Source organism: Lissotriton vulgaris, chromosome 1_1, assembly GCF_964263255.1.
Source record: "Lissotriton vulgaris chromosome 1_1, aLisVul1.2, whole genome shotgun sequence".
NCBI classification, from domain to species: domain Eukaryota; kingdom Metazoa; phylum Chordata; class Amphibia; order Caudata; family Salamandridae; genus Lissotriton; species Lissotriton vulgaris.
In genome coordinates this window covers 751,341,986-751,368,557 of record NC_141685.1, presented here as the reverse complement: position 1 = coordinate 751,368,557, position 26,572 = coordinate 751,341,986, and the positions used below count along the sequence as shown (strand labels likewise).

At 46.6% G+C, this 26,572-nt stretch overlaps 1 protein-coding gene across 1 annotated transcript in view; it reads left to right on the top strand.

Moving 5' to 3' along the window:
- Positions 1 to 26,572, top strand: part of LOC147747759 (2-5A-dependent ribonuclease-like) — a 302,563-nt gene that overhangs the window by 146,945 nt on the left and 129,046 nt on the right. Inside the window, 1 exon segment of the mRNA XM_086955558.1 lies at positions 25,566 to 25,750. Coding sequence (XP_086811684.1) covers positions 25,566 to 25,750 — 185 coding nt within the window.

Here is a 26,572-nt window from a genome sequence, read left to right as displayed (position 1 = left end):
AGCTGTGTCACCAGTCTTCTTTCTCTTCGTCTTGTTTCTGATGGTATGAGCCAGAGCTTCAGGCTCCAAGTCATTCCGACACCCCCGATATGCAGTCTGTGCCCCAGTTGTCACACAGTCACACAGACCCACTCAGGGAGGCCCAGCATTTCTGCATGAGCCCTCCTCTTTACTTCTGCCTTTGCAGAAGTCTCCAGATCGTTGCCTAACAGGCACTCTACTCGAAAGGTAGGATACACAATCACCTCCTTCTGCCCATTAACCCCTCCCCACTCTAGGTTCACCTAAGCCATTGGATGAAGCCTACTCTCATTGTCAGCATTGGTAATCTAGTGACTCACATCAGTATAGCTACCAACATGGTGACACTGGCACCTGTATCCCTCAAAGCCTCAACTTCAATCCCATTGATGGTTTGCCTTTGTTTGTGCTTCTCCTGACTTGAAGGTGAAACTGCCAAGGCTCCAAAGCCCACCCCTCCTAGGGAAATGAAAGTAGCCTCAGTGTAGCCTCTGGCCTCTCCAGATTACACTTAAACTTCCATCCCAACACTAACTATTTCCTTGGACTGTCCACCAGTGGGCAACTGCTTGGTGCATATTGCTTCACCCTTCTCGTGCCCTGGCTGATTACAGTCAAAGCACATCCCAGTCTTCTTGGGATCCCATTTGTTTCCTTGATATCTCTTTCCTTTGGACTGGAAAGAGTCAGGGGGGCCACCCTTCTGTGAAGTTTTGTGAAGGCCTTTAGAGAACTCTTACTTTTTTCCCCTGTCAGTGATCACCTCCTATCCCTATTGTGAAGTCTGAGCACTCTTCTTTGGGTCACTGCCACCTCTGGTCTTTTTCTTGGATACCCTGGATGTGACCCATTTTTCTGCCTTCCTCTCCATCTCTCTGGAAGAGGACAGTGCAGAATCTCCTAGATGCTATTGTAATAACTCTGTGGTGCAGTTAGTCAGGATGTGCTCTTTCATTAACAAACTATACAGACTTTGTAAGTGTCCACCTTATTACCTTTCACCCAGCCCTCTAGTGCCTGGACTGAGAAGTCAACAAAGCCTGCCCAAGTTTGGTTTTGACCTTTTTGGGCCTCATTAATCTAGACTCTGTACTCCTCTGTGGTGAGTTAAATTCCTACTATGAGTGTCTCCTTCATGTGCTGATAAAACTCAACCACATCCTCTTTAAGGGTCAGAAGTGTATCTCTGCCCTGTATTGAGAATAACTCCCAAAGTAGAGAGCCCCAGTGTTGGTGACCTATCCTCTTCATTTTGCAGACCCTCCCAAAGACTGCAAACCATTTCTCAATGTCTTCTCGATCACTGTACTTGGGGACAATCCATGTGGGGATCTTAGGGTCACAATACTCCTCTTTTTCCCTATCCGAATTGGTGCCACCATCTTTAAGAACTAGACCCCACTTAAACCTTTTTACCTCAAGGGCTAGTCTCTTCTCCTCCAGGAAGATTTGCGCTAGCATGTCCATAAACTTTCCTACCCCCCCAACCAAGAGAGGGGATACTTGAGTAACCTCTGTCACTTTCTGCTGGTGAGGGGGTCTAGGGAACAGGGCAGAGTTTTGGTAGTCACAGCCTTCCTCATTGTCTGTTTGGGAAAGCAGGTCATCCTCCTCATCTATCACGACTTCAGCGGTATGACTCTCCTTGTCCTGCTCTCCCTCGTAGGCACTGAGTGCCTTCTTGAGGGCCTTTTTCTTGGCAGTAGCTCTAAAGCTAATGCTTCTAACTTTGCATAGGGCTCTCAGATCGTTCATCTTGAGAGTGGAGAAGATGGGCATATTGAGGTTCTGTAAATCCTCCATTGTGCTTAATTCATCCAGAAGTAGGGATTCTTATTAAAAATTACTGGCAATTTTAACTTTCTAGAATCTCAGAACTTGATATGCTATGATATGGGGGTCTACACAGGGACCTAACACTTCCAATCAAACTTGTTCTAGAAACATTTAACAAAAATAACTTTCTAAAGACAATTGTTAGGATTTCTTTGTACACACAAAAAAGTAAAGTCAAGGGGTACAGCGAAACACAAGTTCAAGATCTCAACCATTGTAACACCAATGTAGCAAACTGTAAATATTACGTGGTGTGGCTGGGGGCCTTACCATGTAATAACACAGTACCCAAAAGTGGACCTTGTTTTGACACTAGTAATTCTTCTCACAGTCCTGGTACAGTGGCAATGAGCAGTCCCCAAGTGTGTGGAATTTAATAAAATATATATTTGTCCATGGAGCAAGTTGCTTCATAAATCTACATGTCCTGTAACAAAATCGATACAGAAAAGGGGGTGGTGACGAACAGAGTGTCTGAATTAAGCAGACCACTCTTACCCAGTCCAAAGATCAGGGCTTGATCCATCACCGTTATTTACCTCACTGCCCCATCCCAGCTCAGAACCTGGCTATATGCAAATCAGTCTGTCCCTGGCCCAGTGCATCATGGGAACAGGGCAGACTAAACTACCAAGCCAATTCTTCACCAGAAAGGAGACAAGCTACCAGGGACCGGTTTCTGGCATTTCAGCCGTCTTCGGCCCGGCTTGCTTGAATCCTGATGGAGCAGTGAGAAAGGGACTCATGTCTGAGTATACCCTGCCACACCTATAGTGGCCAAAAACGATACAGAAAAGGGGGTGGTGACGAACAGAGTGTCTGAATTAAGCAGACCACTCTTACCCAGTCCAAAGATCAGGGCTTGATCCATCACCGTTATTTATCTCACTGCCCCATCCCAGCTCAGAACCTGGCTGTATGCAAATCAGTCTGTCCCTGGCCCAGTGCATCATGGGAACAGGGCAGACTAAACTACCAAGCCAATTCTTCACCAGAAAGGAGACAAGCTACCAGGGACCGGTTTCTGGCATTTCAGCCGTCTTCGGCCCGGCTTGCTTGAATCCTGATGGAGCAGTGAGAAAGGGACTCATGTCTGAGTATACCCTGCCACACCTATAGTGGCCAAAAACGATACAGAAAAGGGGGTGGTGACGAACAGAGTGTCTGAATTAAGCAGACCACTCTTACCCAGTCCAAAGATCAGGGCTTGATCCATCACCGTTATTTATCTCACTGCCCCATCCCAGCTCAGAACCTGGCTATATGCAAATCAGTCTGTCCCTGGCCCAGTGCATCATGGGAACAGGGCAGACTAAACTACCAAGCCAATTCTTCACCAGAAAGGAGACAAGCTACCAGGGACCGGTTTCTGGCATTTCAGCCGTCTTCGGCCCGGCTTGCTTGAATCCTGATGGAGCAGTGAGAAAGGGACTCATGTCTGAGTATACCCTGCCACACCTATAGTGGCCAAAAACGATACAGAAAAGGGGGTGGTGACGAACAGAGTGTCTGAATTAAGCAGACCACTCTTACCCAGTCCAAAGATCAGGGCTTGATCCATCACCCTTATTTATCTCACTGCCCCATCCCAGCTCAGAACCTAGCTATATGCAAATCAGTCTGTCCCTGGCCCAGTGCATCATGGGAACAGTGCAGACTAAACTACCAAGCCAATTCTTCACCAGAAAGGAGACAAGCTACCAGGGACCGGTTTCTGGCATTTCAGCCGTCTTCGGCCCGGCTTGCTTGAATCCTGATGGAGCAGTGAGAAAGGGACTCATGTCTGAGTATACCCTGCCACACCTATAGTGGCCAAAAACGATACAGAAAAGGGGGTGGTGACGAACAGAGTGTCTGAATTAAGCAGACCACTCTTACCCAGTCCAAAGATCAGGGCTTGATCCATCACCGTTATTTATCTCACTGCCCCATCCCAGCTCAGAACCTGGCTATATGCAAATCAGTCTGTCCCTGGCCCAGTGCATCATGGGAACAGGGCAGACTAAACTACCAAGCCAATTCTTCACCAGAAAGGAGACAAGCTACCAGGGACCGGTTTCTGGCATTTCAGCCGTCTTCGGCCCGGCTTGCTTGAATCCTGATGGAGCAGTGAGAAAGGGACTCATGTCTGAGTATACCCTGCCACACCTATAGTGGCCAAAAACGATACAGAAAAGGGGGTGGTGACGAACAGAGTGTCTGAATTAAGCAGACCACTCTTACCCAGTCCAAAGATCAGGGCTTGATCCATCACCGTTATTTATCTCACTGCCCCATCCCAGCTCAGAACCTGGCTATATGCAAATCAGTCTGTCCCTGGCCCAGTGCATCATGGGAACAGGGCAGACTAAACTACCAAGCCAATTCTTCACCAGAAAGGAGACAAGCTACCAGGGACCGGTTTCTGGCATTTCAGCCGTCTTCGGCCCGGCTTGCTTGAATCCTGATGGAGCAGTGAGAAAGGGACTCATGTCTGAGTATACCCTGCCACACCTATAGTGGCCAAAAACGATACAGAAAAGGGGGTGGTGACGAGCAGAGTGTCTGAATTAAGCAGACCACTCTTACCCAGTCCAAAGATCAGGGCTTGATCCATCACCGTTATTTATCTCACTGCCCCATCCCAGCTCAGAACCTGGCTATATGCAAATCAGTCTGTCCCTGGCCCAGTGCATCATGGGAACAGGGCAGACTAAACTACCAAGCCAATTCTTCACCAGAAAGGAGACAAGCTACCAGGGACCGGTTTCTGGCATTTCAGCCGTCTTCGGCCCGGCTTGCTTGAATCCTGATGGAGCAGTGAGAAAGGGACTCATGTCTGAGTATACCCTGCCACACCTATAGTGGCCAAAAACGATACAGAAAAGGGGGTGGTGACGAACAGAGTGTCTGAATTAAGCAGACCACTCTTACCCAGTCCAAAGATCAGGGCTTGATCCATCACCGTTATTTATCTCACTGCCCCATCCCAGCTCAGAACCTGGCTGTATGCAAATCAGTCTGTCCCTGGCCCAGTGCATCATGGGAACAGGGCAGACTAAACTACCAAGCCAATTCTTCACCAGAAAGGAGACAAGCTACCAGGGACCGGTTTCTGGCATTTCAGCCGTCTTCGGCCCGGCTTGCTTGAATCCTGATGGAGCAGTGAGAAAGGGACTCATGTCTGAGTATACCCTGCCACACCTATAGTGGCCAAAAACGATACAGAAAAGGGGGTGGTGACGAACAGAGTGTCTGAATTAAGCAGACCACTCTTACCCAGTCCAAAGATCAGGGCTTGATCCATCACCGTTATTTATCTCACTGCCCCATCCCAGCTCAGAACCTGGCTATATGCAAATCAGTCTGTCCCTGGCCCAGTGCATCATGGGAACAGGGCAGACTAAACTACCAAGCCAATTCTTCACCAGAAAGGAGACAAGCTACCAGGGACCGGTTTCTGGCATTTCAGCCGTCTTCGGCCCGGCTTGCTTGAATCCTGATGGAGCAGTGAGAAAGGGACTCATGTCTGAGTATACCCTGCCACACCTATAGTGGCCAAAAACGATACAGAAAAGGGGGTGGTGACGAACAGAGTGTCTGAATTAAGCAGACCACTCTTACCCAGTCCAAAGATCAGGGCTTGATCCATCACCCTTATTTATCTCACTGCCCCATCCCAGCTCAGAACCTAGCTATATGCAAATCAGTCTGTCCCTGGCCCAGTGCATCATGGGAACAGTGCAGACTAAACTACCAAGCCAATTCTTCACCAGAAAGGAGACAAGCTACCAGGGACCGGTTTCTGGCATTTCAGCCGTCTTCGGCCCGGCTTGCTTGAATCCTGATGGAGCAGTGAGAAAGGGACTCATGTCTGAGTATACCCTGCCACACCTATAGTGGCCAAAAACGATACAGAAAAGGGGGTGGTGACGAACAGAGTGTCTGAATTAAGCAGACCACTCTTACCCAGTCCAAAGATCAGGGCTTGATCCATCACCGTTATTTATCTCACTGCCCCATCCCAGCTCAGAACCTGGCTATATGCAAATCAGTCTGTCCCTGGCCCAGTGCATCATGGGAACAGGGCAGACTAAACTACCAAGCCAATTCTTCACCAGAAAGGAGACAAGCTACCAGGGACCGGTTTCTGGCATTTCAGCCGTCTTCGGCCCGGCTTGCTTGAATCCTGATGGAGCAGTGAGAAAGGGACTCATGTCTGAGTATACCCTGCCACACCTATAGTGGCCAAAAACGATACAGAAAAGGGGGTGGTGACGAACAGAGTGTCTGAATTAAGCAGACCACTCTTACCCAGTCCAAAGATCAGGGCTTGATCCATCACCGTTATTTATCTCACTGCCCCATCCCAGCTCAGAACCTGGCTATATGCAAATCAGTCTGTCCCTGGCCCAGTGCATCATGGGAACAGGGCAGACTAAACTACCAAGCCAATTCTTCACCAGAAAGGAGACAAGCTACCAGGGACCGGTTTCTGGCATTTCAGCCGTCTTCGGCCCGGCTTGCTTGAATCCTGATGGAGCAGTGAGAAAGGGACTCATGTCTGAGTATACCCTGCCACACCTGTAGTGGCCAAAAACGATACAGAAAAGGGGGTGGTGACGAACAGAGTGTCTGAATTAAGCAGACCACTCTAACCCAGTACAAAGATCAGGGCTTGATCCATCACCGTTATTTATCTCACTGCCCCATCCCAGCTCAGAACCTGGCTATATGCAAATCAGTCTGTCCCTGGCCCAGTGCATCATGGGAACAGGGCAGACTAAACTACCAAGCCAATTCTTCACCAGAAAGGAGACAAGCTACCAGGGACCGGTTTCTGGCATTTCAGCCGTCTTCGGCCCGGCTTGCTTGAATCCTGATGGAGCAGTGAGAAAGGGACTCATGTCTGAGTATACCCTGCCACACCTATAGTGGCCAAAAACGATACAGAAAAGGGGGTGGTGACGAACAGAGTGTCTAAATTAAGCAGACCACTCTTACCCAGTCCAAAGATCAGGGCTTGATCCATCACCGTTATTTATCTCACTGCCCCATCCCAGCTCAGAACCTGGCTATATGCAAATCAGTCTGTCCCTGGCCCAGTGCATCATGGGAACAGGGCAGACTAAACTACCAAGCCAATTCTTCACCAGAAAGGAGACAAGCTACCAGGGACCGGTTTCTGGCATTTCAGCCGTCTTCGGCCCGGCTTGCTTGAATCCTGATGGAGCAGTGAGAAAGGGACTCATGTCTGAGTATACCCTGCCACACCTATAGTGGCCAAAAACGATACAGAAAAGGGGGTGGTGACGAACAGAGTGTCTGAATTAAGCAGACCACTCTTACCCAGTCCAAAGATCAGGGCTTGATCCATCACCGTTATTTATCTCACTGCCCCATCCCAGCTCAGAACCTGGCTATATGCAAATCAGTCTGTCCCTGGCCCAGTGCATCATGGGAACAGGGCAGACTAAACTACCAAGCCAATTCTTCACCAGAAAGGAGACAAGCTACCAGGGACCGGTTTCTGGCATTTCAGCCGTCTTCGGCCCGGCTTGCTTGAATCCTGATGGAGCAGTGAGAAAGGGACTCATGTCTGAGTATACCCTGCCACACCTATAGTGGCCAAAAACGATACAGAAAAGGGGGTGGTGACGAACAGAGTGTCTGAATTAAGCAGACCACTCTTACCCAGTCCAAAGATCAGGGCTTGATCCATCACCGTTATTTATCTCACTGCCCCATCCCAGCTCAGAACCTGGCTATATGCAAATCAGTCTGTCCCTGGCCCAGTGCATCATGGGAACAGGGCAGACTAAACTACCAAGCCAATTCTTCACCAGAAAGGAGACAAGCTACCAGGGACCGGTTTCTGGCATTTCAGCCGTCTTCGGCCCGGCTTGCTTGAATCCTGATGGAGCAGTGAGAAAGGGACTCATGTCTGAGTATACCCTGCCACACCTGTAGTGGCCAAAAACGATACAGAAAAGGGGGTGGTGACGAACAGAGTGTCTGAATTAAGCAGACCACTCTTACCCAGTCCAAAGATCAGGGCTTGATCCATCACCGTTATTTATCTCACTGCCCCATCCCAGCTCAGAACCTGGCTATATGCAAATCAGTCTGTCCCTGGCCCAGTGCATCATGGGAACAGGGCAGACTAAACTACCAAGCCAATTCTTCACCAGAAAGGAGACAAGCTACCAGGGACCGGTTTCTGGCATTTCAGCCGTCTTCGGCCCGGCTTGCTTGAATCCTGATGGAGCAGTGAGAAAGGGACTCATGTCTGAGTATACCCTGCCACACCTATAGTGGCCAAAAACGATACAGAAAAGGGGGTGGTGACGAACAGAGTGTCTAAATTAAGCAGACCACTCTTACCCAGTCCAAAGATCAGGGCTTGATCCATCACCGTTATTTATCTCACTGCCCCATCCCAGCTCAGAACCTGGCTATATGCAAATCAGTCTGTCCCTGGCCCAGTGCATCATGGGAACAGGGCAGACTAAACTACCAAGCCAATTCTTCACCAGAAAGGAGACAAGCTACCAGGGACCGGTTTCTGGCATTTCAGCCGTCTTCGGCCCGGCTTGCTTGAATCCTGATGGAGCAGTGAGAAAGGGACTCATGTCTGAGTATACCCTGCCACACCTATAGTGGCCAAAAACGATACAGAAAAGGGGGTGGTGACGAACAGAGTGTCTGAATTAAGCAGACCACTCTTACCCAGTCCAAAGATCAGGGCTTGATCCATCACCGTTATTTATCTCACTGCCCCATCCCAGCTCAGAACCTGGCTATATGCAAATCAGTCTGTCCCTGGCCCAGTGCATCATGGGAACAGGGCAGACTAAACTACCAAGCCAATTCTTCACCAGAAAGGAGACAAGCTACCAGGGACCGGTTTCTGGCATTTCAGCCGTCTTCGGCCCGGCTTGCTTGAATCCTGATGGAGCAGTGAGAAAGGGACTCATGTCTGAGTATACCCTGCCACACCTATAGTGGCCAAAAACGATACAGAAAAGGGGGTGGTGACGAACAGAGTGTCTGAATTAAGCAGACCACTCTTACCCAGTCCAAAGATCAGGGCTTGATCCATCACCGTTATTTATCTCACTGCCCCATCCCAGCTCAGAACCTGGCTATATGCAAATCAGTCTGTCCCTGGCCCAGTGCATCATGGGAACAGGGCAGACTAAACTACCAAGCCAATTCTTCACCAGAAAGGAGACAAGCTACCAGGGACCGGTTTCTGGCATTTCAGCCGTCTTCGGCCCGGCTTGCTTGAATCCTGATGGAGCAGTGAGAAAGGGACTCATGTCTGAGTATACCCTGCCACACCTATAGCGGCCAAAAAACAAAATCCACTTGTTCCTTTAGTGCCATTTAGTGATGTCAAATTATGGCAACAATCTCATTATATAAGAGCTCTGATATAGCCTATCTAAATATGCCAAGACTCTTACCATATTAGGCTTTGAATACTAACAACTCCCTTATTTTGCCATGTTTCCGCAGATCTACACTGTAGGGCTGAAGATAGTGGTAAGCAATAGTTCCAGGGTTGGAATGCCCGTTTGAGTCTCTGCAACCCTACTAACTTGCATGTTTTAAGGGTTTTCACCAATTCTTCTCTAATCTGTTCCCATACTAAGAAAAGTTGAAAATTTTCTCCTGACAATGGCAGACGTAAAACGTCTTCAAGGGCTCGGAAAAAAGTGGTTGGAGGAAAGTGAACTTGCAAACACTCAACAGACTTTTGCATGAGCAAATCTACACATGCATATATGGAATACTATTTTTTGGCCTACTCCTGTAAATTCTTTTGAATTCACGAAAGTTGTAAATCTGCACTTAATGCAATGACATATACTATGGGTGCACTTTTTGAGACCTTCGTTAATAATTGGGCTCCTAATTAGGTCTGATGTTAACCATGACTTTTTGAGTTTATTAAAATTCTGTCTCTCTCTCCGTCTATTGGCTGGCTTCACTGTGAGTGACAGTATTCTGCTTTTTCACAAGGAGCATATCAGCACACAAAATAATTTTTTCATTGCCAGATACTACTGTGCACTGTGTGTTTTTAGACCAAAAACAAGTTTTGCTTTTGCCAATGTTTGTTATAATGGTGTGAGCCTGGCAGCTCCCACACCAATAAGGTTTTACAAAAACCATGCCAAAACACAACACACAAAACCAAAAGACTGACCACCAATTTCAGGCCTACTGGCTTTGGCAATGCTTGTTTATTTTTAGGTTTCCCATAATCTTATTTAAACTGGTTACACTGATTTTCCATTAGGAATATTTTGGGGAAATGCTAGCATAGATCAACACATTTTACTAAATGATGCTGCAAAAAAACGGTACCTAAAATTTCACAGTAGGTTAGCTAAATGTTTTTTCGCTATTTGCATTTTTTGTGAACATTTTATTTTTTAAGCAAAGAATCATCAGTCTTCTTTCAAGCTTCTGCAAATATTTGTGTCTAATCAGAGAGCATCCTGGGAGCTTTATACATAGCCTCATATTGGTAAACTTTGAAAAAGTGTGTACACATTTTTGTACTGCAATCACCGTCAGTAGTGCAGTACGAGCCTACAACATTTACGTAGAGAACTCACCCTAATAATAAAGGCTTTGCATTAACAGCATTAACACATGCACACAAATATTACCTTAATTGCAGACAGTGCCTTTCCCTGATACATAATTTGATACTGTAAACTGGCAGCAAAAGGGTGTGTGCTGTAGGGGGTTGGGCCTACTTGTCCCAAGGACAAAATACACCTGAAAATGTGTTGCCCTTTACCCCAAACAATATGTCCTGGGCGTTGGGCTATAGGAATTCCACATCCCCAGCAGACAGGCTTCCTTAGAGGAACATGTTTAAGCATTTTACAGTACCAATAGTGACAATAAGTAATTGGCACGACTCAAAAGAAATCTGACACCAATTTAAACAAATAAAGCTTATTTATTTTATAAATTTAGACACCAGAATGAAGCATGTACAGGTCATATAACTTGACCTTTCCAATTTACAGTGATAATTAAAGTGATACTGTGTAGGGCTATCAAACTTTACCATTCAAGTCAATGGGAGAAATACAAGGTGGCACTTGGTCACTTGCAGGGTGAGTTCAACGGAACCCACTCAGAGTTAAGGTCTTGCAGATCCTCTGAACAAGCTCTGACAGTTACGACAATTTTACCTTGCCCAGAGAGTCCAGTGCAGATGTGCCCTGGCTGTCCTTGGAACTGAACAGAATCAGCAGGAGCTGTCAAAAACACAGCACTATGCAAAATAATACTTGCAGGTTAAGTTCAGAGGAGTCCCTTGGAGGTGAAGCTTGAAGGGGCCCCTGGACCAGGAATCAACAGACAGAATAGCTCTGCCTAGCTCAGGCACCTCGGGTGCAGAAGTGTACCTGGCCATCCATGATGCTGAACAGGACTGCTTGAACTGGGGTTACCAGGTGTGCCAACGAATCAGTCTTTGGTATGCAAGGGCTTAACAACTGCACCACAGAAGAGATGGGGGAGGATGCCATATGTTTTCTCTATGTGGGGCATTGTGTGAAGCAGGTAGAAGTCAGCAAGACCGCAAAGAAAGCTTGGTCCCGGCACGAGTTACAGCGAGGTCAATATTCATCCAGAGGTCCAGGAAATGCTGTAGAGGGCAGAGACCTGAGGAGGTTCAGCACCACATTTCCCAGAAGGCACCTGGCTAGTTACTTTTGGGCTGGTCCATGACAGTGCCTGGTGGTCGGTCCTTTTTTGGATCTTGGAAATGCGGTTTGTACCTGCTGACTGCATGGGACTAGTACCTCTAGCCCTAGGGAGTCCTGATAAAGTCTTTGGCTTGCTGAGGACTTCACCTTCCTTTTGGAACTGGTCTCTGGTCCTGGACAAGTTGTGGTCCAGTGGGTGCAGGGGAGCTGCCACAGGTGCAGTACATCATGCCTCTTATTTGGGAGAGTCCTGTCTTGTGCTGACATGGGCCTCTCAAGTCAAGTCAAAGTAACTTTATTCAGTTTAAAAAAAAAGACCATAAAAGTTCATAAAATCATCATTACAAGTTAATATTCCAGTCATCTCTATACGAAACAGCGTAATCAGCAGTTCAAACACATCAATTCATTACGTAAAAAGGGAGAAAAGTATACACCTTAAAACTATTTTCTAATAATAATACAATCTATATTACAAGGCACTTATAACCATTACGACATGCGGCTCCCTCCATACAAATACATCAAAGCTTAGAGTTGTGTGGTAGAGAGTTGCACTAATCTCGTTCAGTATCAATGCCTAATACCATTTCCTTATAGCCATAGCAACTTCAATGTAGTTTGAAACCCTAGTGCATATATCATACGTGGCCAGGGAAAATAGATAATAAAAACCTTCAGTATAAGAACACTCCCTAAATACTTTTAAAATCGGGGCTAAAAGTCTTCCTCTTGGTTCTTTGTAGAGGGGGCAGAATACCATAAAGTGCACAGTGCTCTGAGCTGCCAAATTATCACAGGGACAAGGCTTCAATTTATCTTCCCACACCGATTGTTTTGGGAAAACCACCCGAAAATGCAGGGTAACTAAGCAAAATCTAGTTCAATAAAATCGAGTCCATATATTTATGGTATATGTTACATAAAATTGCTGTTGATCCGGGGGTAAACAAAGGTGGCCTGTTACATCTGGTTGAGAGCGGGATATCTTTGCACCTGTAGAGTGTACCTCTTTATGATGCTTTTGGCATTTTCAAGGATGCTGTCTGGACAATCAAAATAATGTCCCAAACCTAGATATAAACGATATACTTTTTGAATTGGAGCCAAGGAATAGAAAGTGCTGCTTTCAAGATTAATACAATCTTTCATAACCTCTCTGGAGAACACGGACTCTTTGGACAGCCAGATTTCAGTCCATAATAACAGGGGGATACCAAAGCGGATGATGGACGGAGTGTTTGAGCAAATCAAACACTCACCCCCAGTCAACTGATCTGGGTTTAATCCATCATCATTCTTTAGCTCACTCCACCACCCCAGTTCAGATATGGCCATATGCAAATCAGTCTGACCATGTGCCCATGGGAACAGTCCAGCCCGAACTGCCAAGCCATGTCTTCCCTGGACCGGAAACAAGCATCCTGGGACCGGTTTCGGATTCATAAACCTCATCAGACAGGCTATCTTGAATCTAGTGGTAGAGTGAGCAAGGGACCCACGACCCGAAACCGGTCGCAGAATGCTTGTTTCCGGTCCAGGGAAGACATGGCTTGGCAGTTTGGGCTGGACTGTTCCCATGAGGCACAGGGTCAGACTGATTTGCATACGGCCATGTCTGAACTGGGGTGGCGGAGTGAGCTAAAGAACGGTGATGGATTAAACTCAGATCAGTTGACTGGGGGTGAGTGTTTGATTTGCTCAAACGCTCCGTCCATCATCCCCTTTGGTATTGCATAATAACAGGGGGGCAATGTCTATGAGATCCTCTACGAAGTGAAGCCCCAGCTTTTGATGACAGAAGATCGTGGAGGCACTGTTTGGGGTCATCAATAATATTTCAATAAATTTGTTTTCTATAACTTGTAGCTGTCGGATGTTATGGTATACCCACACTCCTGCCCCATATGTTACAACAGGCACGCATTTGGTTTTGTAAAGTGTAACCAGCTCAGTCACTGGCTTATGGCCCAGCTTTCTGGCAAAGCGGAAAAGCCCCTCAACTACCCGGGCCGCTTGTTGCACCCTTGCAGTTACAAATGGATCCTAACTCAACCTATTACTAAAAACATTCCCTACATAATTAAAATTGTTCAGTTTATCAATTCTCTTGTCTCCCACCATGTATTTCCTTGTTTTCGTCATTTTAGGACCACACACCATGATATACGATTTAATAAAATTCACTTTTAGATCAAGAGCCAGCATAAAGTCTGTAAATGCGTTAATCAATTTTTGGAGGCCAAGTGCTGTCAGGGCCATTCACACGGTGTCATCCGCATAGCAGAGTAGCGGGACCTGTGTGCCAATGATGCGCGGACAATCAATTTCTTTATCTATTAAAAAGGCCTCTAATCCATTGGCATAAATTAAGAAAAGAAAGGGGGACAAGATACATCCCTGCCGTACACCTTCCGTGGATGCTATGGGCCTAGTTTTTTCCCCTTGGGGGCCATATCTCATAACGACGGAGGTCAATGCATGGAGCCCGCAAAGAAGAGAAATCAAAGCATCCTCCATTCCCATGTTCCCCATAAGAGCCTACAACCTTTCCCGATTTACAGTGTCAAAAGCACTGGACAAGTCCATGAAGGCCAGGTGGATAGAGCCCTTCCTGGCCCTCGTATACTTGCCCATAATCAGTAACCAGTTTAGGCACAGTTCAATGGTGCCCATCTCTCTCCTGAAGTCATACCAGGTTTCAAGTCAGACAAGGACGACATTTCCCATCAGCTTTTCCTTGGCTTCAATAAGGGATATTGGCCTGTAGCAGGCATGGTCACTTCGATTACCTTTCTTGAATACAGGAACAACAACAACCTCTATCCAAGATACTGGGATAGGGCCAGTAAACACTGCCTGAAAAACATTGGTCAACCACGGAGCCCGTAGATGGGGATTACTTTTTAAAAAGTTTAAAGGGACTCCATCCGGGCCTGCCGCTTTCATAAACTCCTTTAGCTAAGGCTTCCTCAACCTCTGCCACTGAGATAGATGAGCTTAGCTTGGAAGTTGGGGTTAAGTTTAAGGGCAAATCCCCACTTGAGGCCTCGGATGGCGGCCATAAGGATTAAATATAGCTGAGAAATGAGTTTCCCAAAATCTCCTAGGATCAAGGAATCTATCTTCCTCACCTCTTCGGTGAAAAAAGGATGATTTAGCACCTCCCAGAAGCTTTTGCCATCTTTGAGGGAGCTGGCTCTCTACAAGTCGTCCCAGGCTAATGACCTTAGTTCATCCTTCCTCTGCTTAACTGTGGTTTTATATATCTTCCTGGCGTTTTTAATTTGTGCCCAGTCACATGGATTATCCTGAAGAGCTGATGTTAGTATTTTTTGAGCAAACAGGCATTAAACCACCTTGTTTCTGGGAGATTCCCGACCTTTGTCGATTTGGTCAGGTTTTTTGCTATATCTGAACATATCAGTTAGATCAAAGTCACGGATGATCTCAGCTGGGAATGAACCATGATGCAGACACCTCATGATTGAGTCACAGTTGGCTATAACAGTTTTTGCCTCACATTCATATGGATTTACTTTATTCCAGTTGAGTCTTACCCCTTTGTTAGGAATAACTGTATAAGGCAGTCATCAACTTTCCCAGACTGAGCTATTATACTAAAAATCGCAATGCGGTGGTTGTGGTCACTGGCATTATTTGGCTCCACCTCGAAATTTTCAACAAGCGGTAAGAACTTCCGTGAAATGAACATAAAATCAATAAAGCTTTCCTTACCCCTCCAAAAAAGGTGGGACACTGTATTAAGAAATTACTATCTAACTCATTAATGAGGCCAAATCGTTTTCCATTATAATAGAGTTTAGGGCCTCACCCTGGGGTGTATGAATAAAGTGTGGGAGGAGCTGCCCCTCTGTGTTTAGCAACCCACATGCATAGTTAGAACAATGTGGACAGGAGGAACAATTAAATTCACATTCCCAAAGAATGCATATTGGTTGCCATTTCTCAGGGGTTTGTTCATTTCTGCCCACGGAGCCTCAATAATCTGATAGTTGTTTTGATTAAAAATGTTATAGTACCAGTTCACAAATAAAAGCTTGACCTGTAACATATTAGCAATTAGAATAAATTGGAACCAAGGAGATGCAACAACAGAGGTCATTTTTATGGCCTCGTTGAAATTTCTCACTGAGCACTCATAAAGTCAAAAAAATAATAAAGCTGTAACAGTTCAGTTGTAATTCACTATATCCAGTTGCCAGTAAAGTTCATATCCTCCAAAAAGTCTGTATGAGGTTGAAATCCACTCAATTATGATCTTGAAGTAAAAAGACACCGGGGCTCAATGTTGAATCCTGGTAATATTTCAAAATTTATTGAAAGATCTGCGTAAGTTGGAACAATTTGAGATCTGAGGCCACGGGGAATATGATTCAAAGCTAAATATTGCTTTAAAGTAACTGCATCCCACCATTTGTTAAGTTCAGACCTTTTAAGTCTCTCCAGTCTCATAAATTTGGCTCTGAGTCCCTCATTCTTAGGTTGAGAAACTGTAGTAACAGCTACATTAATAGAAGAACCTGAACTAAGGTTCTTGAACAAATCATGTGTTTCTTGTTCTCTATTCATAGTAACCACAAATAACAATAGCCTGAGCGGCTGCCCAAAACCTGAATAATAAACAATAAAATGTTAGAGGGAACCAGGTATGAATTCAGGCGCACAGCATAGGTAAAGGCTAAGTAATAACGTAAGTACAATGAGGTGCTGCCAAGCAAGAGGGAAAGGTTACCAAGCTTTCACACAATCCCATAGTAAAACTCTGGGTATAACAATTGTTGAAATTTCTCACTGAGCGCTCATAAAGTCAAAAAAATAATAAAGCTGTAACAGTTCAGTTGTAATTCACTATATCCAGTTGCCAGTAAAGTTCATATCCTCCAAAAAGTCTGTATGAGGTTGAAACCCACTCAATTATGATCTTGAAGTAAAAAGACACCGGGGCTCAATGTTGAATCCTGGTAATATTTCAAAATGTATTGAAAGAGCCAAATTTATCAGACTGGAGAGACTTAAAAGGTCTGAACTTAACAAATGGTGGGATGCAGTTACTTTAAAGCAATATTTAGCTTTGAATCGTATTCCCCGTGGCCTCAGATCTCAAATTGTTCCAACTTACGAAGATCTTTCAATTTATTTTGAAATATTACCAGGATTCAACATTGAGCCCCGGTGTCTTTTTACTTCAAGATCATAATTGTGTGGATTTCAACCTCATACAGACTTTTTGGAGGATATGAACTTTACTGGCAACTGGATATAGTGAATTACAACTGAACTGTTACAGCTTTATTTATTTTTTTACTTTATGAGTGCTCAGTGAGAAATTTCAACAATTGTTCCACCCAGAGTTTTACTTTGGTATTGTTTGAAAGCTTGGTAACCTTTCCCTCTTGCTTGGCAGCACCTCATTGTACTTACGTTATTACTTAGCCTTTACCTATGCTGTGCGCCTGAATTCATACCTGGTTACCTCTAACATTTTATTAATTTTTATGGCCTCATATTTAAATGAAATCAACAGAACCAACCCTTCATTAGCTCTTCCTTCTGGGGAAGGTGTGGCATGGACCGTGTAAGAACAATAACCATTCAGCGCTATGTCTTCCTTATACTATGTCTCCTGTAGGCAAATAACATCAAAGCTTCTCATATAATTTAGCCACACCTCCTCAGTCAATTTGGAACAAATTCCTGCTATGTTCCATGAAATACATTTTAGTGGAGCCTTTATGTGACCCTGATTTACCAATCCCACAGATTCGACAACCGTAGTTTGTTAAATTATGGTAAGGATCGAGTGCTGCTTCTGACTAGTAATAGTCATATTTGGAGCCTTTATGTGACCCTGGTTTACCACTCCCACAGTTTCGTCATCCGTAGATTGCTCAACTACTAAGTCAGGTTATTGTGTGGTGAGTAGACTATGAGTTTATCTCGGCTCACCCTACTAGTATTTCGTCTAGAGGAGGGGGATTCAAATTATTTCACTGAGCCCCTATTACTGTGTTCGTCTATAGCCATTCTTCTCCCTTGAACATTACAGTGCAAACCCAATCCAAACACTGCAATTGATTGGCTAGAACACCCAGATAGTCAGTCAATGTCAGACAACCCTAAAAGGACATCAAACCGATTAGGGTGAACAAATGAGGGAGGCTGTATAGAATGATGTAAATTTAAGTCCGTCCATACAGGCAGTTTTCTTGCAGTAAATTTATGATATAGGGAATAAAAAAAGCCCAGAGGATGGATCTCTATCGAGTCACCAGACAAATCTCTAAAATGCGCTAGGGCAAAATGAGCACACTATGCATTACTAAGGTTAAGTACGACACAATCCCCTTCCCCATGCTTGAACGTATGACCTAGCAAGCTCTCTTGCCGAACCATTATTATTTTTTCAGACCAATTTAACTTCGGCAAAACTTTCCTATAGCACCAGTGAGCTGATTTATTAATGAGGCTTTGGCAAGTTTCTTGCTGACCAGGGACCAGACAGGGCACTCTTTTCAAAATCACAGTATATGGTGTATATTCCGGGGGTAAGTTTAGAACGTCTTGTGCATCCCTCCCGGTTTTTAGATCGTTCACTAGGCCAGTTGCATTTGAAAATTCCATGTAAAGGTTTTCCCCTACCTTTCGTGATCGATCTTGGCTGATTTGTATCCCCCCTGACCCGGGTTTTCAGTATTTCTGCGGGGGTTCCCAGCCAAAGTGGAGTCCTGTGCTGTAGTGGCCAAAGGGTTAATACTGGCCCTATGAGGAAGGGGTTCTGTACTCTGGGCCTGGCCATTTACAGTTGGTGGTATACTTAAAGGGGTCAGGCGGTTCGTCAGGACACCTGGGATTGCCTCATGTTGTTTAAAATGTAGGTTTCTTGGACAGGAAATATTATCAAGCTGTTTATTATTTGCCATCTTGTTACCTAGTCCCAACATCACTTGAGAAAGATGGTCTTCGATACAGGCTAGTCTAGAAAGAATGGGTGTCTCGGCCTCTTGTACAATTCTACTAAATTTGTCAACAGTGTTATCTATCTCATTTGATGCGCTGATTCTCCCTCCACCTAACCGAGTCCTAGATGTATTTCTGGCTAAGTGAGTTTTCTTGGTTCTCTTGACTCTTGGCGAGTGTCCTTTTTTTTTTCCTCTCACCCCTCGCCAGATCTGTTTACCGTTTCCCTCCGGGAGTTTTTGGCGGCACCATAGCTTTCGTCACTGGACAAATTGTAGAATCAGCTCCTTCATTAGGGGTATGTGTAACAACCTGACTTGAAATAAATACAGTCGGGGATAAAGAAGGTGGTGGTCTCTGTACCAAAATAGATTCCAGTGTAGTTACTTGAGGATCAATTTGGACAGGAATAACCGGGCAGGGGGCTAATGAAAGTCTTCGCTCTGCGATTTCTATTTCCTTTGTTATCACCCCTACTGCCTTTTGAAGATATCCGTCCAAAGTTGTGTCCACTGTCTTAGAGGTAGGGATGGGTTTTCGTTTTCCCATGGTACTAATTGCCTTAACAGTACACAACAATAAAAAGGTAAAAACAAAACATGAGTATTTTACCTTCACACAGTTTTGTGGAACTGGATCCTGATGAAAATAGATAAGAAAACCAAGAGAATAGGCCCAGCCTGGTCTTGTCCTGCCGCAAACGGGTGCACAAAACAGGGAGAGGGGGGTCAAACGGGTGCAGACTGGCCTGCCCATGTCCCGAGCTTTGCCCGGGCATACCCGCGCGCGTACCGGGCCGCGGGAGCCAGAGACTGCTTTTGAGCTCCTCTGGCAGGGAAAGGTATCACGTGGGCACCTCCTGGCGCGGTAGCTATCTGGGTATGCAGTCCCCTGTGCAGGGAAAGTGCTGCGGCGTGGCATTAACGGGATCCCGCATGGTGGGAGCCCGACACTGCTTTTGAGCGCCTCCGGTGCAGAAAGGGATCACGTAGGTGCTTCCTGGCGCAGTAGCTATAGGGGGATACAGTCTCCTGTGCAGGCAAAGTGCTGTGTTGTGGCGTTAACGTGCTCTCCTTTATCCTTCTTCTTCAGACCGGATCTGGAGTTCTGGTGTCAGGGGTGGCCCTTAAATCATAGATTTAGGGGGTGTTTGGGGCAGTGAGGGCTAGTAACAAATGGGCTACTAGAACTGCGGCTAATCCGATTCTGAGGTGTCAACATCCGCTAGATGTATGTCACCAAACTACCCAGAACCCACTATTCTAGTGACTTTTTAAGATGGCACGAGCCATCGTTAACTGTACAGACCTACTAGCCCAACCTAGAGGTGTGGCTAACCTTTGGGGGTTGTAAGCCTCCTGCATACCTAATTTCCCACTTGCTCACAAACACGAGTGCCTTAGGCCGAAAGGGCCTTTGTCTCCACTGGGATGCAAGAATCTTGCATATCAGAGGCGGTGAAGTCTTTGAGGCTCTCTGCCCTGTTGGGTCTTTCACTGGCCATCCTGAGAGGGGTGGAGGTGTGACCTCTTTTCTGCCCAGTGTTAGCACTCACCAGCAGGAGGTCAAATTTCTGCCTTGGTGGCAACCAGCTCTAAAACTCGGTGGGCACCCTCTAAGGGTGGCACCTGGGTGCATGCCAGTACATTCTCAACACAAGAATCATGTCAGGGTTGAAAAAGCACGATATTTGATACCAAACACGACTAAATTCAGTGGCGCTGGCTATCTCGCTTTAGTTCGGTAGCCAGTCCACGTTAACTTATGTACTGCAGTTCACTTACAGTAAACTTGAATGACAAGGTTACTGTGTACCTGCACTATTAATTTAATACACCCTGCTTCCTGAGCTTTAGGAAGCCTACCTTAGGAGTGCCCTATATAAAGGCAATGAGAGGGCTCCGTCACATGTGGTGTTTGCAGTCGCACTCAAGTAGAGATGGTCGTGCAGGCCTCAGTAGCAGATCTGCAGACTTGACTTTTACTCTGATCTCTCAGGGTGGCACAAATAGTGCTGAAGCCCGGGTGATCTATGTAACTCCCTTGCCTAGGTACCACAGGTACCATGTACTAGGGACTTATACGGGGAGTTAAAGCATCTTGCAAATTGGGTGTACCAATTCACATACAATTTGAGGGAAAGAGCATTGGCACTGGGGCCTGGCTAGCAGGTCCCAGTGCACTTTCAGTTCTAATACCACATTATCCTGAGCAGAAAGTGGGGGATGGCTATCCAAAGAGAGCACTATCCTACAATGAAGTAAAAACCTTCCCTGGAAGGTAGGCATGTAAATGCCAGTGACGGAAGATATGGGACTGCGTCCTGGATCATTAATTAGGAAATCGTGGTTTGAAGAAAGTATGAAAAATTAATTTAGGGGGTACAAAGAATGCTGGGTCCTCGAGCACATCCATAGGTGGGTTGCAGAAAATGCTGGAGACTATTTGTGGAAAAACTGTAATTAAAATCATTCTTTGCTTCCTAATACTCAGGTAGTTTCTTCCACACTTGATGCCAAGGACTGGTCGCTGTGAATGTCTCTCAAGTTTCCTTTTTGATTGCCTAGGAATAATGGGCGACTGTGCCCAGTAGCCGCGGTTCCACTGTGCACATAATATTCAAGAGAAATATATCAATTATCTCCTAAAGAGCGTTCCTGCTACAAGGAAAAGCCAAAAATGGCAATAAAACTCCCAGCCAATGTTGGTGATTCCTTATTGTTGATGATGACTAATACATGAGTTGATAAAGGAAGACACCAAAACCACCCGGAAGAAGGGTAGAGTGTAAACCCAGCATTAAGACTACAGAATTAAATACTTCAGTAAAGAAACTAACAGCAAAAAAACAGTTTAAGAAAAAGTCATGGACAAAAAGGCTTCCAAATGAAGGCTGAATGTGACGGAAAATACCGGAATTAATTTGTTGGGATGCATCCATGTCAAGTCAATGCTTCTGTATATGAGGACCAGACAGAAAAAAACATTACATTGCAGGAAAAGGGGTTAGAAATATCTTAGATTAGCAACTTACTTCAGACAACAAACACTGGGAAACTGTCTATCATGGACAAGAATAGATTTAAGGCAGCTACACCTCCTTTTTAGGTCTCGGCTAAAAGACGCGCGTAAGCGCGTCTCCGCCGAGATCTTATGTCAGCGAGTAGCAGTCCCAGGAGACAGTCCTGGCCACGCGCATCCTTCCAGGCGATTTGTAACTGGAACGCGCGCTGTGGCCAGGCGCTGTCTCCTGGGAAGCGCAAGCACCACACACGCATGCGCATACACACACACACGCGCCCATGCACGCACGCACATTCATACATACAGAGACACCACCCCTGACTCATACACACGTGCGCGCACACACACAAGTGCACCGAGGCCCCCCCTCCCCCTCCCCCGCCGTCACCGTCGCGCACATGCATACACACACACACACGACCATACACACACACAAGTGCACCAATCGCGCTCCAGACCCCCCTCCCCCTCCCCCGCCGTCACCGTCGCGCACATACATACACACACACACACACGAGCATACACACACACAAGTGCACCAATCGCGCTCCAGAACTTACCTTACCTCAGCACGCGGCGCCCAACCTCCTGCTGGCGCGGCCCCGGGGCTCTACACCGCTCACAGGAGCCCCGGGCCGCGAGACGCTACGACTCCGCCTGCCTCCTCTTCCGGTGTGAACGTGGCCCCGCCCCCGTCACAGGCGACCGTGCCTGACTTCCGGGGCGGCCGCGAGTTCAATGATGAAAGACGCTTTGTTTACATCACCCATTGATTGAACTCATGCAAGAAAATCGCTTGCCGTACTGCCAAATTCTGTCTCTCTCTCGTTGAACCCGCATCAACATTTTGGATTAAAGCATACAGTGAATTCCAACAGCCCTCAAGCCAACGTGCGATAGAATGTGAACGTTTATATTCAAACATATTCAGAAGGACGCGACCACAGAGTTAAAAACAAGCATTGGAAAAGCCAATAGGTCTCGTCTACATAAGGTATTGGGTTTGTCAATGCTTGGTGGTGGTGAGTGGTGAGTGCAGAGTGGTGAGTGCAGAGTGGTGAGTGCAGAGTGGTGAGTGCAGAGTGGTGAGTGCAGAGTGGTGAGTGCAGAGTGGTGAGTGCAGAGTGCAGAGTGGTGAGTGCAGAGTGGTGAGTGCAGAGTGGTGAGTGCAGAGTGGTGAGTGGTGAGTGCAGAGTGCAGAGTGGTGAGTGCAGAGTGGTGAGTGCAGAGTGGTGAGTGCAGAGTGGTGAGTGCAGAGTGGTGAGTGGTGAGTGCAGAGTGGTGAGTGGCGAGTGCAGAGTGGCGAGTGCAGAGTGGCGAGTGGTGAGTGCAGAGTGGTGAGTGCAGAGTGGTGAGTGCAGAGTGGTGAGTGCAGAGTGGTGAGTGGTGAGTGCAGAGTGGTGAGTGGCGAGTGCAGAGTGCAGAGTGGTGAGTGCAGAGTGGTGAGTGCAGAGTGGTGAGTGCAGAGTGGTGAGTGCAGAGTGGTGAGTGCAGAGTGGTGAGTGGTGAGTGGTGAGTGGTGAGTGCAGAGTGCAGAGTGGTGAGTGAAGAGTGGTGAGTGCAGAGTGGTGAGTGCAGAGTGGTGAGTGCAGAGTGGTGAGTGCAGAGTGGTGAGTGGTGAGTGCAGAGTGGTGAGTGGCGAGTGCAGAGTGGCGAGTGCAGAGTGGCGAGTGGTGAGTGCAGAGTGGTGAGTGCAGAGTGGTGAGTGCAGAGTGGTGAGTGCAGAGTGGTGAGTGCAGAGTGGTGAGTGGTGAGTGCAGAGTGGTGAGTGGCGAGTGCAGAGTGGCGAGTGGCGAGTGCAGAGTGGCGAGTGCAGAGTGGCGAGTGCAGAGTGGCGAGTGCAGAGTGGCGAGTGCAGAGTGGTGAGTGGTGAGTGGTGAGTGGTGAGTGCAGAGTGGTGAGTGCAGAGTGGTGAGTGCAGAGTGCAGAGTGGTGAGTGCAGAGTGCAGAGTGGTGAGTGGTGAGTGCAGAGTGGTGAGTGCAGAGTGGTGAGTGCAGAGTGGTGAGTGCAGAGTGGTGAGTGCAGAGTGGTGAGTGCAGAGTGGTGAGTGCAGAGTGCAGAGTGCAGAGTGGTGAGTGCAGAGTGGCGAGTGCAGAGTGGCGAGTGCAGAGTGGCGAGTGCAGAGTGGCGAGTGCAGAGTGGCGAGTGCAGAGTGGCGAGTGGCGAGTGGCGAGTGGCGAGTGCAGAGTGGCGAGTGCAGAGTGGCGAGTGCAGAGTGCAGAGTGCAGAGTGGTGAGTGGTGAGTGCAGAGTGGTGAGTGCAGAGTGGTGAGTGCAGAGTGGTGAGTGGTGAGTGCAGAGTGCAGAGTGGTGAGTGCAGAGTGGTGAGTGGTGAGTGCAGAGTGCAGAGTGGTGAGTGCAGAGTGGTGAGTGCAGAGTGGTAAGTGCAGAGTGCAGAGTGGTGAGTGCAGAGTGCAGAGTGCAGAGTGGTGAGTGCAGAGTGCAGAGTGCAGAGTGGTGAGTGGTGAGTGCAGAGTGGTGAGTGGTGAGTGCAGAGTGCAGAGTGGTGAGTGCAGAGTGGTGAGTGCAGAGTGGTGAGTGCAGAGTGGTGAGTGCAGAGTGGTGAGTGCAGAGTGCAGAGTGGTGAGTGCAGAGTGGTGAGTGCAGAGTGGCGAGTGCAGAGTGGCGAGTGCAGAGTGGCGAGTGCAGAGTGGCGAGTGCAGAGTGGCGAGTGCAGAGTGGCGAGTGCAGAGTGGCGAGTGCAGAGTGGCGAGTGCGCAGAGTGGCGAGTGCGCAGAGTGGCGAGTGTGCAGAGTGGCGAGTGTGCAGAGTGGCGAGTGTGCAGAGTGGCGAGTGTGCAGAGTGGCGAGTGTGCAGAGTGGTGAGTGTGCAGAGTGAGTGTGCAGAGCAGTGAGTGCAGAGTGGTGAGTGTGCAGAGTGAGTGTGCAGAGCAGTGAGTGCAGAGTGGTGAGTGTGCAGAGTGAGTGTGCAGAGCAGTGAGTGCAGAGCAAGTGTGCAGAGCATTGTGTGCTGTTGAGTGCAGAGTGCTGTGTATTGGCAATGTTAATGACAATGGCCATTTATTTTTGATTTAAAGAAAAAAAAAGAAATGTCATGAGCAATGCCAATAGCTCTACCTTTAATGATGCCGAGACCATTGCATTGCAAATGCTTGTTTGGGATACTGATGGCTTCCAGGAAGCGAGGTGAAGAACGCCTTGTTGGACAGCCTTTCCTATTTTCAATGCTTGTGCCCCTGCAAGCCATCCCTCCAGGCTGGCGCTCCACATGGCCCACGGTACAGCCCTCCAACTGGCCGTGGAGAAGCCGACAGTGACTGGACAGTACAGGAAAATAGGCCTCACCATGTGCTGAGAACGAGGACTAGAATACACCACTATCTCAGGCAGATTTAACACCCACCAACCCGGATCGAAATCGAATTCCATTCTGTGTGTTTATAATTCTTCAGAGTGGAACACAATTTGAAGCGTTCTTACTTCTACATAGTTCATGTTCATCCTTTTACCTTTATCTGTTTCACTGTAACAGTCAAATTACTAGAATTGTCTCTACTTATTCAGGCGTAAGCTACTTTCATTTACACTGTCTCCTCATTCCATAGGCAAGGCTTGTTAAAGTCGGGGTTCTTCTTGCTGGTGGCTGTAAAGGAATCGAGGTGTGAGACAAAAAGAGAAGCATAAAGGGAGAGGGCTGCATAGACTTCTTTGGTCTAAATAGTATTTAACCTGTAGACTGGTTCCAGGACTTTTGACTTGGGTACTTTGATGTCATTTATTGGGATGCAAGTGTTTAATACTATTCCACAGTGATTTTAGGAAGTGAAACCACTATTAATTTCCAAAATAAAATTTAGTTTTTAACATGTGAATCTGTTTTCACACTGTTGTAACATAATGCAGTATATCACGCCCAGTGCTATTAGTTATGACGAGTGCCTAAATATTCAATTGAAACAATGATTATTGAACATACAAGAGTCTACTGTGCCTTGGTAAGATAACATGCTTCCTCCTGTTCCAGGGCCTAGCAGACGTGGTCCAGTACATGACAGGAGCAGTGGGACAGGATATTGATGGATTACCTCCTGATGAGGTGTTCAGTTCAGTGGAGGTGGAGGACTTGATCCGAAAGCTTCAGAACTCAGATGAAGAACACCAGTCAATAAAAGACTTCTTTAAGCACCCTTTCTTCTGGAGCCGTGAGAGGTGAGGAAAGACGCGTGCGACACACAAGTAATAGGGAGGGGAGACTGTTCAATAACTTCTTTATATTGCCTATTTATGTTCACGTTACTCAATTACACTTATACGATGTGTAACACAGAAAAGTATACTGATTTACCCAGACTCCCATGATGAATCCCTTGCCCAGGTAATATTGCCTTTATGCCACATCTTCTCCCACTGGGAATGTGTAGCCCTTGTTTCTCTGTTTCTGCACCTCAGACACTTGGGCGGTTTCTTGGTTGCCCCTAACGTGCAGAGGTACAGGCTCACACCCTAAGCCGTTGTATGCACGTTTATGCATTACATCATTGACTTTCCAACACTCTTTTCATTACTCTTGCAAAAGTGTGACTCAGTCTTGCTATTGTTGGTGTCCAGAGAGGACCTTTTATGAAGAAATTACTAACACAAAGCTGAAACATGCTAAACTGTAATATTTACTCACAATAGGTTCCTACTATGTTCACTGCTGCAACCATTAGACTATCATATGCAGGAACAGCTCACTCATCTCAGAGATCCTAACAGGATAAACTCTCATACTTGTTTCAGAAATTGCAGGTAGCTTACTCTCTTAACTGGTATTGGGTAAGGCTGTACATACCTGTGATGGCACTAGATTAATTTTTGGGGATCCTGATTATTCAGCTACCTCTAGGTCATGAAATCTCCTGTTTATGTAAGCTTATGCTGAAATATCTTACACAGTCGACAGTTGTGAGGGAAAGGTACGCTAAATAATTAATTCTCATGAGCACATAGTGAAAATGGGTCTTGTGATGAAAATATTGCAAAAGTCCC